The sequence below is a fragment of the Corella eumyota genome, chromosome 4, assembly GCF_963082875.1.
Source record: "Corella eumyota chromosome 4, kaCorEumy4.1, whole genome shotgun sequence".
Lineage (NCBI taxonomy): Eukaryota > Metazoa > Chordata > Ascidiacea > Phlebobranchia > Corellidae > Corella > Corella eumyota.
The window spans coordinates 14417785-14430745 of record NC_137493.1 but is presented as its reverse complement, the minus strand read 5'-3'; the positions used below and the strand labels follow the sequence as shown (position 1 = coordinate 14430745).

The window sequence follows — 12961 nt, the reverse complement described above, 5'->3', positions numbered from 1 at the left end:
CCATGCTGCCAGTTAAACTTATCAAAACATATTATTGTTAAATTAAAAAAAATATTAATCAAATATATTTTTACCTATTTTGAATTGAAATACAATTATTATCGTCGCAAAAATGTCCGCCAACAAGCTGACACTCTGACAGTGTCCGATTGCAGTTTATTTCGTCTGAACCATCAAAACAGTCCGACTCATAATCACACCGCCAAACATTTGGAATACATTGAAATTTGCTTCGACAAAAAAACTTATTTTCGCCACAAGATGGTGCAAGAGAACCACATTTTTCACCCTTTAATAAATTAAAAAATTTATATATTTTTATATAGCTTTATCCTCTATTTGGAAAGGTCGACTGCACGACCTAAACATAGAGTAACATTAGTTACCCCAACCCATACTCGAGTTGCCTTTGGCAGTTTGGGATATTATAGATTATAATTGCCTAAACTAAACTGCTGATTAAGTGTTTTAGCTTAGCAGGAGTTCATATCGTAAATAGAGCCTTACTTAGGGCGCTACAGCATAAAAGCTGTAAGGATCAAACCCCAGACCTCATGTAGTAAAGCCAAGTGTTCTAACCATTACACCACGCTTGCAGTATGTATTTATATCTTTAAATCTATTGAATTAAATAAAAACCAAATCAATTTACCTCACAATTCCAATTTCCATTTTCGCAAGAACAATTCCGGCAATTAATATTAATCAAGGTTCCAACTTGGTATTCACCTTGTTGATAAAAACAAGGACAATCATGGGTTGGTATGCAATGTTGGTTGTGTAAAACAGTACCAGATGGGCAGAAACAACCTTCAACACAGTTCAGTATAGAACAATAACTTGCTTGAAGTTGATCTAAATTAATTTTTAATTTTTATTTGTTTTTTATTTTATTAAAAAAGGGTGACTTTAGAGTTAAACATAGGGTTACATTTGTTGCTCAGACCCAGTTTAAGTTAACTTTGGCAGATTTTAATTTTTTTAATGTTATTGCTATATATACAACTTTTTGTTTTTTTTGGCATGGCAGAGGTTTAGACCGTTAATATTGCCTTACTAAAGTGCTTTACAACATGGAAGCAGTAGGTATTAAACACGAGACTTGATGTGGAGAAGCCTGGTGTTCTAACCACTGCACTATGCTGCCTTTTGCCTAATTAAGAGAACTTAAAAATAGAAAGCCCTAGAAATCAAACCCAAATAAAAATAATCACAAAAAGAATATTAAAAATCAATTTTCGACAATTATTATACTAAAATATTAATAAAAGCTGAAGTTTTTAAATATTACACCTTTATTTTGGCAAGTTTTCTGACAAACCGGACCACATTCCATATACAGAGCTCCATTTTCACACTGAAGTGGACACAAATCTTGTGATCTCCATCTTATTGGGACGTTGTTTTGGTTGCATTGTTGGGCATATGCTGCTATCTAGTGGGTAAATAAAATAACAGAAAATATAAATGTTGTAGTCATACGGTATATTGCACAATTGTTTATACTGTAGATATTTTTTTATAATTTTTAGGACTTAACAAGTTAAAATCTTTTTAAATATACTTTAACAATTGTACCATAAAAATTAAAAAAAATATTATTGATGTTGTTTTTATGATGTAGTGCATTATAAAATTAAAATAATCTATATATTTTGTATATATCTTTATCCCCAATGTGCAAAGATCGAATGCACGACCTAAACATAAAGTAACACCAGTTACTCCGACCCAGTCTCAAGTTGCCTTTAGCAGTTTGGGATATTATAAATTATAATTGCCCGATAGTTATACTGCTGATTAAGTGCTGGCTCAGCAGAAGTTCATACCGTTAACATTGCCTTACTCAAGGGCGCTACAGCATGAGAGCAGTGGGGATTAAACCCAAGACCTCATGGTTGTGTGGCAAGTGTTCTTACCACTACACCACGCTGCCGGTAACTTTTTAATACGAAGTTTATGTTTTGTTATATTTAAATTATGTTTAAAAATCCTTTTAAAAAAAAGTTGTGAATAATGAGAATTACTTACGGCTGTGCAAACACATTCACAATCCCCTCCTGTATTACAAGCACAAGCATCGTACACACACCATTCATAATATTTCACATGATCAACATGTTGACGACATTCTGAAAATAAATTTCCGTTTTCGATGACGTTACATTTTTTTCTCGCCCATGAAGAACGATGTAGGTTTGCCTGAATTAAAAAGTTCTTTGTTTAACGTTATTTAAATTAAAAAATAATATAAAAAAAGATATTTTAACAAAAAATTCAACAAATAATTGAAATTAAACACTTTTTTTTCAAAAAAGCAAACACTTTTTAATAGTGAACACTTTTTTAATAGTAGGCTATATAAATAGTTTTGCACTTTTTTAAATAGTAAATCTTTTTTTTTAAATAGTAAACACTTTTTTTGTAATAGTAAACACTTTTTACTGACCTCACATGGGTTAACAAAAATAGAGTTTTTAACCGAGGTAGTCTCAGAACAGAAGGGCGACACTTTCCACGAGTCAGCAAAATTTGTTTGTATCATCTCCACAGAACCATGACGAGTCGTGAAATCGTTGACTAAATTATGATCAAAATTACCACAAAGTCCAACTACTTTGTTTAAATGTGAAGAGGATAGTTGGATAATAACTCGAGTCCCTGAAAAAAATATTTAAAAATTTTAATTAACTTTTTTTCGGTGTTTGTTTATCCTCAATGTGGGAAGGTTGACTTCACAGCCTTAACATAGAGTAATGTCTGTTACCACGACCCGGTCGCGAGTTGCATTTAGCAGTTTGGGATAATATAAATAATATTGCCCTCTAATTATAAGCTGCTGACTAAGTGTTAGCAGAAGTTTATGTCGTTTATGCTGTCTCACTCAAGTGCGCTACAGCATGAGAGCAGTGGGGATCAAACCATAGACTTCATATAGTGAAGACAAGGGTTCTAACCACTACACCATGCTGCCGGTAGGTGTGATATAAATTTATAGCATTTTGCCTCAAGGGCCTTATAAAAGAAAGCAGTGAGAATCAAACCCAAGACCTAACACTAAAAATTTAAAGTTTCTAAACACTACACAACAATGTTGGTTTACTTTAAAAATTTACAGAAAAAAATAAAAAAAATTTTTACCTCCATCCCACATTACGGATAACCCAATATGAGGCCAAGTCACAATAATGTAAATTCCTGATGTATCTATTGCCATTGTTGTCACATCATTGTTAACACCATCATTATTTTTTTCGTTGATTAAACTGTTGTTAAACCCATTTTCATTGTTAGAGCCATCGATGTTTTTGATGACATCATGGTTACCATAGCGACGTGGTAACCTGGCAACTCTAACCCCATTAACAGTAATTTTTTTACCTCTTAATAGATGGACAGTATTGGACCCTAAAAAATAGTTATAAAGTAATTTAAAAATATAAAGAAAAATCAAATCACACAAACTAAGTAAATATTTTTTTTATCTTTATTCTCGATTTTGTAAGACCGACTTTACAGGCTAAACCTAAGGTAACATTTGTTACTCTGACCCAGTTGTAGTTGCCTTTGGCAGTTTTGGATATTATTGAACATATTGCCAGATAACTAACTTTTTGATAAGTTTTGGGCTTGGCAGAAGTCTACAGTTTATAGAGCCTTACTCAAAGCAGCTGTAACATGGAATAAGTGAGAATTAAACCACTGACCTCATGCTGGCAAACCAATTGTTTTATTTAATAAACCAAGTAACTAGTAAAATTATAATTTTTGCTACTTACCTACAGTAACAAACACTGATTTAGTGCAAGTTACTCCATTAAATCCACAAGGAATATTTTCTGATGTAATTGAAAATAATCCGTTTATTTCTTGGCTTAAAACATAGCCACATGTACCCTAAAAAAGTGTTGCTAAATAAAGTCAATTTTTTAATAAAATCTAAGCTTTATTTTCTTATAATATGCCAAGTTTTGGTAAAAAAATTTGATATGGAGTTTTAAAAATTAAGATACTCATGATCAATATGTAAGATACATCGGCAGCATTGTGTAGTGGTAAGAACAATTGCTATACCACTATGAGGTCGTGGGTTCAATCCCCACTGGTCTCATGCTGTAGCGCCCTAATGTAAGGCACTATAAACGGTATAAACTCCTGCTGAGCCAGCACTTAATCAGCAGCATAATTACCAGGCAATTATAATCTATAATATCCTAAACCACCACAGGAAACTTGAGACTGGGTTGGAGTAACTGATGTTACTTCATGTTTAGGTCGCGCATAAGACCTTCCCACATTGAGGATAAAAATATAAACAAAAAAAAATTTTTATAAACCCTTTACTTTTGTTATAAACTTACACCCAATAGTAAATATCCCTAATAAATTAACATACCCTTACCCAATGTTATTTAGCCCTTAGTATAAAGCCCCTGTTTTACAGCATACAACCCTTATCCAAAATAAACTGCCTATTGTAACTTAAGACTACGGAAAAAAAATTAGAGAAAAGAATAAGGATTTACCTGAAAAGAGTATTTAGCCCCGTCAAAAGTAATAAAATGGGGATCACCAGTTGCTATGCATTGAGCAGAACATTTTTCTTCAGTACAATCCCATTTTCTACCAACACAAGTGCTATATACAAGAAAATTTTTTTTAAAAATGCATAAGTAAAAAATAGAAAAAAAAATGTAAAAAATTTGTTAATTAATTTTAATTATTTAACTATAAATACACATTAATATTTACACAATAAACAGTGTTGTTATGAATAATGCATAAACAAATAGTTAAAAATATATTTAGGAGTTAATAAATTGCTATTTAAAAAATAGATATTAAAAGTAGCTCAAAAAATTATTGACAATAAAAACCATAAATGTCAAGTAACAATAAAATCAAATATTCAGGCTTAAGTATTTACCAAGTATTACAATCCTGCTTTCTCGTTTGATGTTTCTCGTAAATCAATCCACTAAAATAACAAGGACAATCGGAAGGCAAAATACATCTGTTATCCTGAAATAACAAAGATTATAATTTAATATGAAAAATTACCGGTACAAAAAAATTGATTTTTTTAATTTTAAAATTAAAGTTAAAGTAAAAATGTTATTATAGAGTAACTGTATAAGCAGAAAAATTTTAAAAATAATGTTATTTATTTTAATTTTAAATTATTTTTGACTAGTTATTTAAAAATATTAAAACAAATTTAAGTGTTTTTTTTAACTGAATTTGAAAACCAATAAAATTGAATAATTCTTTTTTAATTCAATTTTTTAAATATTAGGTTTTAAAAACTTTAAAATCTAATATTTGAGTTAAAAATACACAAAGTCAATATTAGAATAACATTATAGCAACCGAACAGAAAAAACCAGTCATTTTCTATTTGTGATAAAATCCAGTCTCTGAAATTAAAGAGAAAGGTAATACGTGTAATGAAGTACAAATAGCAATGGGGCGGTTATAAAAGAAATAAGATAATATGTTAGTTTAGGCAAAAAAAATACGCCCAAAAAAATATTAAAAATGAAATTTTGTTTTAGATATTATGTATGTAATAATGAGAGCCATTAGACTGAGTATAAAGTTATTTTGAATTATTTTTTTTTGAAGTTAGTTAATACAGTTTTTTTTACTTTTAAGATATGCTTAGTTTAAAAAAAATTTTATATTGATATTTAAAATAAATAAGGCAGTTATAATACAAAATTCAGTTTTAGAAATAACAAAAAATATTTAAAAAAATAAACAATATCAAATAATGTAATACTCTTTAAAAAAAATGTAACAACCTTGAAAAAATTATCAAAATTAAATTTTAAATAAAATTCGAAACCCAGAAAAAAGTGTAAACTGAAAGATGATTAAAGATGATTTTAATATATTCTCAAGTGTTTAGTATTTGTTTATGGTGAAAAGACATATGTGTGTGTTTAGCTACCACTTGTTAAAGTCATTTGAAGTCTTGTATTTAGGAAAACAAACTGAACTTCAGTTGAGTAGTTTGCTGGTTAGATAACAGTATTTTTTATAAAAAAAAGTTCATGCCATAATTAATTTAAATTATTTTAAATTTAATGATAGGTTTAAATAACAAAATCCGGTTAAATTTTAAAGTAATTTTTGAATAAAATCAAAACTAAAAAAAAAAAAATTTAAAAAACTGTTAAATTTTTTATTTTGAGTAGTAAACTAGCTTAAATTGTAAACGAGTTTTTAAACCAACTTTAAGGTTGTGTTACCTAAATTAAATTATTTTTATTTAAATGTCATTCTTAAAAAATGTTTGGTATTATAAAATATATATTAATTAAAATAAAATAAATAATATAATTTAATTTGTGCAAATTTTAAGAAAAAAAAATAAAAAAAATTATGTTTAATCACAAAACAAAAATTACTACTTACTTTTTAGCAAAAATTTGTAAAAAATTAAAAATTTAAAATCATGAATTTTTTTAAATCATCAAAATATAAATTATCAGGAAACAAATCAACAAAAGCTGAGCAAACTGCTGAACATTTTCACAGAACTGATATCCCAACTAATAATGACGAAAAGCCAAAAAAAGGTAAATTAAAAAAATATATCTGTTTGTTTTTTCGTACAAAAAAATGGACCTAATATTGTGTGTTAATATTACATTATTAATTCACATTTAGTTTAATAATGTTTAAGCTTATTTAAAAACCATAATTTTAGTATACCGAAATAAAGAAATAGTTTGAAATTTTAAAATAGTTAGCATTGTGTTTAATAGAATTAATAGTTGGATTTAATATTTAATTATGTTGTTTTTGAAAATATATCATCAAAATTTTGAAAGCTGTTTTCTTATGTTTTTTTGTGGGTGAAAATTAACGTTTTTATTTGTTTTTTACTAGGTAAGGCCCCACCTAAACCTAGTGACGTTCAGCCCATTCCCGGAACTTTCGGTTTTGTAAAAATCATCAACAAAACAGGTGCAACACTCACGCAAGTAAACCCGCCAGAAAACAGCACTTTTCCGGCAGAAGTTCTCCCGGAAAGCGAAAGTCTGCTCCTATTTTCCCAGGTGAAAGAAAGCTCAGATTACGAAATTATATTCGACAAGAAAAACAAAAAAGCAGTTTCGCTTTTGGTTCAAAAAGAAGGTCAGGTGTGGAAACTTAAAGTGGATTGGCATGATACATTAGAGATGGTTGATTACGAGTTTAAACCGGTTTTAACTGGTTCTGATGACATGCTTGAACTGAACAGCAGAGAGAATGATTGTGTGGAAGTAAGCTTAAGAAAAAAAATCCAAAAAATTTTTTGATTTTTTTTTAAATTGTCCCATCATAAAAACTAGCATGGTGAAGTGCTTAACCGTTTTGTTTTTTTAATTATTGTATATCAATTTGTTATAAATGTGTATTCTTTTACTTTAAAACCTTAACTTATATTTAACTGTTAATATATATACAAAAAAAAAGTGTTTATTGTATAAATTAGTTTAGTATTTAATATTTAATTACAGCTACATCATTTCTGTTTAGAATAAATATTGATTGTGTAAGTTGTGAGATGGTAAAAAACTCAAAATTAAATTTTTTTCTGGCATATGTCATCTAGTAGTATCAAAAAGTCATATCAGTTTAGTTAGAACTACAACCAGCCTTTATTTGGCAAATAAACATTAAACCGCCTTGGCAAATAAATAATGAGTAAAGCAATAAAATGAAACCCATAAATCAAATAAAAAAGCATGTTCTTAAAAATTACATATTTAGGCAGACAAAAAAATGGTTTACATTTTACTTGGTTCCAACTAAAGTTAACCACAAGATAAAAGTAAAATGAAAGTTGTGAATAGAAATAAATTTAAACTTTTTAAAAATTGTTGAAGTGTTATGTTACAGAGTTTTGCAATTTTGTAAGTGATGTATATAACATGTTAGTATGGTTGAAAATGAATCACAAAATGGCTTTAAAACCTTAAAAAAATGTCTGTGGTACTTGCAATTTAATTTTCAAAAATACTGGAAAATGATTAACATAAAAAAAACAGGTTACCATATTTTATGTGTGACGTAGAAAGTACCAAGTAGCATAGTGAAAGCTAGTACTTTCTACGTCATCACAAACAGGGCTTCCCCTTTCTTTTTTTTAATTAATTTTAATTTTTTTTTTAAAGTTGTGTAACTTAAAAAGTAGATGAAATTATGTAAAGTTAAAATCATTTTTGTGTTCAGGGACACCAACTTTATTAATTTTTAGGTATAAAAATATCGCTAACATATGACTTTAAAGTTTTGCTGTTTTAAATCATTTTAAAATTCTAAAACATACTGAATTAAATGATTTGAAATCGGTTAGAGTTCATTTATCTTAATTCATTTAAACCATGCTAGCTGTTTAATCTAATAAAATGTATAGGTAACCCCTTTATCTACAACATTTTTGGGTTCTCAAAATATAAAAATAAACTCTGTTTTTGATGCATAGGCAAAATATCATAGGCAAATGTTTGTTACAAATATTTTGAAAATAATAAAAATTTATCCTGTAGAAATGATCACTGAACTCATAAAAATTTGACATTTATAAATAATTTAGAATAAATTGAATCACTTACCTCTAAAATAAATCCAGGTTTACATTTGCACCCTTCAAAACTAATTTCCGCGTCGCAATCCCCTCTTTCCATCATTATTGGCAATCTAAAAAAATCACAAAATTGGAAAAAAAAACAATAAAATAAATTAATTTTTTTTGAAGGTCAGAATATTATAACTAGAGATTATAATTTTTTTAATAATTTAAACTTTTTTTAAACCTGTCGATATTTTTGCATGTTAGTTGGTCGCATAGTATCACCGTGTGGCTGAAAATTAAGTTGTTTGGACAAGTCACGATGGCGCCACAATCTTGTGAAGAACAATTCCATTTTCCAGCTTTACATAAACTAAAAAACAAAAAAATAAATTTAACAAAAAACAATTTTTAAAAGAAATAACAGCGCAAAACAAAGTTAAAATTTTTTTTTTTTAATTAGATATAAAAATTTATAATTTTCTATAACTTTGGGAATCGTTAATTACATTTACAAAAATTTTATATATATTTATTTAAACAAAATATATTCTTTTTTATCTTTTCATTCATGATGTGAAAAAAACAACTTTGCAGCATGAATACAGAGTAACCTTTGTTACTTTGACCCAGTCTCGATTGCCTTAGCAGTTTTCAAATTAATAATTATATGCTTGATAATAACTTAGATAATTAAGTTCTAACTCGGCATAAATAAGTTATATTTTTATGTCTTACTTAAAAATGTAACAATGACTTAATAAAAACAAAGAAAGCAGTGGGGATCAAACCCAGGACCTTATTCTGCAAAGCAAATATTTTTAACACTACGCCTTGCTGTCGGTCAAATATTTAATCAATTTAGACAATAAACCAATTTAAAAAAATGTTTTTAAATGAGTGCCATAACCAAGATTTAAACTTGAAGACTTTAGGATCAAAATAAAAAAAAACTAAAAATAAAAGAAGCAATAAAACCACTCGGCCACGTGGTCTATCGAACAATGCATACAAAATACAAAGTAATTAAACTAACAATAAACAAGCATAAACGTTACCTTTTTTAGTAAAATAAATTTAAGTTCGTATTTTCCCTTAAAACAAGTTTTTTAACCCAAAATTAAAAACAGCGTGCGTTAAAGTAAGTTTAACTTTAACATGACAGTACATGCGTAAAAAAACGATATTTTAACACATTTTTGTTTATCCCCGCAACAAATTAATATTCAAAATAAAAACCGTTTTTAAAAATCATAAATATAATTTGACAATGTTAAAAATAATAGATAATGTGTTATTGTAGTAGATATTAGTCTGATAATGATAGAATGAAAACAACCTATCCTGAACTATTTTCACAGTGATTGGTTAGTTTCATCTTACAATATCGACTATATTTAGGTTATTATAATAGTTGTATGTGCAATAACTTGTTATCTTTTGTAGTGTTATTACAAGCACTAGTTAGCCTTTATCTAAATTGGCTGATAAGAGGCATTTTTACATTTTCATTGCCCTTTTTCTCATAGTTAGCAGTTAAAATTTTATCTGTACGCCTCCGGTACTAATAGTGAGTTTTAAATGTAGTATGTAATGTAGTATTAAATATATTTTAACTGATACATTAAATACCATAAAAAATTTACCAACTGCTTAAATGTAGTGCATTCATGTCAACGTTATTCAAGCAAAGATTCAAGCAAAAAAAAATAAACTTTTTAATCAACACAAAAGATGTACAAAAAGGTATCGATGTGTTTATCAACTTTTTAATACATGTTAAGATAGTAATCAAATTAACTCTTATTGAAAGTTAAATTGTACATGTTGCATTTGTATTAAACTTTAACAAGTACATATATTTAGCAAATAACTATATTTAAATTCTTACCAGTTAACGCATCCAGTTTTAAATGAGTTTTCAGCTTCATAATTTTTACCTCGATGTGTACAAGGACATTGGTTAGTTGGAACACATTGGAAAGTTTCATCATTAATTTCAAAACCTCGCTCCACTAGACCTTTAAAAAAAAGTGTTGTTTTATGCAAAATTAATAAAAAAAAAGAATAAAATTCTGTAGAAGATTTCACATCTAATATAACAGAATATACACTTAGCTTCACTACATAAAATCTTGGATTCGATCCCCACTGCTCTTATGTTATAGCTTTCTTGAGTAAGGCGCTATAAACAGTGTGAACTCCTGCTGCTAAGTCAATGCTTTAGCAGCCTAATTATTGGGCAAAGATAATCTTTAAAAAAAATTTTAAAATACATAATTACCTCTGACGACAGATAACGATCTAGTAGTCTCAAACCGACCGAATCCAGCCTTTGTCGTTGCAATAAATTGACCTGTTGGACAACTACAGCCAGGTAGACAACTTGATTTTTGCTCAAACTTTGTAATAGTTGTTCTGTTGTTGTAACTAGGCAACGGATGAGTGACGTCAGAGCACAATGACGTAGATATAGGTTGACATTCGTTAAAGGTTAAATAAGAAGGACATGGAATATCTGGTAAAATAGAATATAAAAAAACTGTTAAGTTAAAGATTTAAAAAAAAAAACAGTAATGAATACAAAAAAGTTTGACAGTAACTAAAGATTAAGTATGTGATCTACGTTACTTTAGTTTTTTTTTTAATTTTTCACTAAGATCACTTGTACTTTACGGTTCTTGAATAAATTTGGGCCCGAGTACAAAAGAGAAGTAAGGTGAAAGTACAAAAGAAAATTTACAAGGAACGTAAAGAACGAAAGAAAAATAGCAAGAACCGTAAAGTTCAAAAAAAATCAAGCTAGAGCCGTAAAGTACTGGAGAGAATTAGTCAGGACCGTAAAGTACCATTAAAAATTAATTAGAACCCCTAAGAACACCAAAGAATTGGCAAGACCAAAAATTACAAAAGTTTTTCTGAAAACTGGAGAGCACAAGTAATCTCTACATTTTTTGGGACAATTTAAAAAAAAAAATTTAATTACCACACTGCCCGTTTAAACTAGCATAGCTTCTCCAGCCTAATAACTCGGAGTCGTTTTCGTTAAATTGTAAACATGCTTGTGCATAGGACGACAGTGCTCTGCATGCAGCTTTAGCAGGACTGTCACGTGACCTACATACGTCATAATAGCATGCTTCTTCATACGTTTCGACGTCGACTTGATTATGACAAATCTATCAAAAGTAAAATGATTATTTAGCCTGAATAATTTAAAAATTTTTTAAAAATTTTTATTGAATCACTTTAAATATTTCGTCGTCTAAAATCCCGCATAACTTCTTAGCTAACTCCTTTCTTTGCGCATGCGTAGCGCATGGGTCTGACGTAAACGACCTACTGATGACGTCATTGAAGTTGGTTAAACCAGTGACATTGCTTTCGTTGGTTTGGTGCGCAAAGGTCGAACACGAGTCCCAATTTTCTACAGAAAAAAATAATTTTTTAAAATTTCGCCAAAAAATATTTATGATTTAAAATTTAAGTAAAAAGTAAAAAAAAAAAACTGTAAAAAATTTCTATTACCAATAGTTAGTATATATATATATATATTAAATATCTAAACATAAAAACTAGGCTTACCAGTAAACTGAAATTTTCTCACGAACAAGTTTGAAACCTGCTCCACTGCGCCATCTAACGTCGTAAAATCATCGTGTGGATTCCACGAAAAAGTTCCACATAAACCAAACACCTTAAAATTAAAATAAATTAAAATATATAACAAATATAAACCGCAAACCGCATCATTATTATAACCACCAACCTTATTGGCAAAAACTGGTTCCAAAGTAATGGTTATTTGTTCTGTAAATGGTGTCCAAAATAAGGTAAAACCGAAACCTTTAACCAACCAGGAATGAGTAGTAGCTTGTCGAATTGTGACGTCATTATTTCTATAAAAAATATTATTTTTTAACGTTTATCCTCAATTTAAAAAATTGATTGTTTTTAAAATAAAAGTAAATACCTATTTATTATAAATTTTAAGTGTTTACCGAAACGGAGTAGCGACTTCAGATCCGTTTATTCTCAATTTCAAGTTTCTACCCAGTTTTAATCTTGTCTCACTAAACTTTAAAGTGACAGAACGAATATGCTGCAAATCACTGACGTCATCAATCGACTCTGACGTCATAATTTCGGCAGAAATCAAGAGATCGTTAGATCGTGTTTGAACAAAGGTATGATGGCGACAGATTTCGTTGGAATCAAAAGCAAATCTAAAAACAATTATTTTTTTTAATAAAATTTTTAAAAAAATAACGATAGTTTGACGTTAAAATCAAATTTATCGGCAACGTGATGTAGTGGTCAGAACACTTGGCTTCACTACATTGGGTCCTGGGTTTGTTCCCCTCTGCTCACATGCTGCGGCGCCTTTGAGTAAGG

The 12961-nt window shown here is 28.7% G+C and overlaps 2 protein-coding genes across 3 annotated transcripts in view; one reads left to right on the top strand and one right to left on the bottom strand.

The window, feature by feature from the left end:
• LOC145749401 (SCO-spondin-like) overlaps positions 1-9698 on the bottom strand; it is a 47493-nt gene extending 37795 nt beyond the window's left edge. For both annotated transcript variants that reach the window (XM_082565158.1, XM_082565159.1), the window contains exons 1-12: positions 9625-9698; positions 8811-8939; positions 8610-8694; positions 4928-5022; positions 4527-4638; positions 3780-3897; positions 3142-3408; positions 2450-2661; positions 2032-2202; positions 1294-1435; positions 653-855; positions 75-289 (exon numbers count right to left, since the gene is read on the bottom strand). In XM_082565158.1, coding sequence (XP_082421284.1) covers positions 75-289; positions 653-855; positions 1294-1435; positions 2032-2202; positions 2450-2661; positions 3142-3408; positions 3780-3897; positions 4527-4638; positions 4928-5022; positions 8610-8684 — 1610 coding nt within the window. In that variant the 5' untranslated portion in view covers positions 8685-8694; positions 8811-8939; positions 9625-9698. The remainder of the gene's footprint in view (positions 1-74; positions 290-652; positions 856-1293; positions 1436-2031; positions 2203-2449; positions 2662-3141; positions 3409-3779; positions 3898-4526; positions 4639-4927; positions 5023-8609; positions 8695-8810; positions 8940-9624) is intronic.
• On the top strand, positions 6434-7544 carry LOC145751181 (uncharacterized). Its single transcript, XM_082567281.1, has 2 exons — positions 6434-6584; positions 6898-7544. Exons 1-2 carry the CDS (start codon positions 6461-6463, stop codon positions 7308-7310), a joined length of 537 nt encoding a protein of 178 aa, XP_082423407.1. The 5' UTR covers positions 6434-6460; the 3' UTR covers positions 7311-7544.
• Positions 9699-12961: the final 3263 nt, after the last annotated feature.

Excerpts from the sequence above, each read along its gene's own strand:
- LOC145751181 (XM_082567281.1), top strand. The coding sequence starts at position 6,461 with ATGAATTTTTTTAAATCATCAAAATATAAATTATCAGGAAACAAATCA. Across the intron at positions 6,585-6,897 it reads TGACGAAAAGCCAAAAAAAG|GTAAGGCCCCACCTAAACCT; the intron begins GTAAATTAAAAA and ends GTTTTTTACTAG.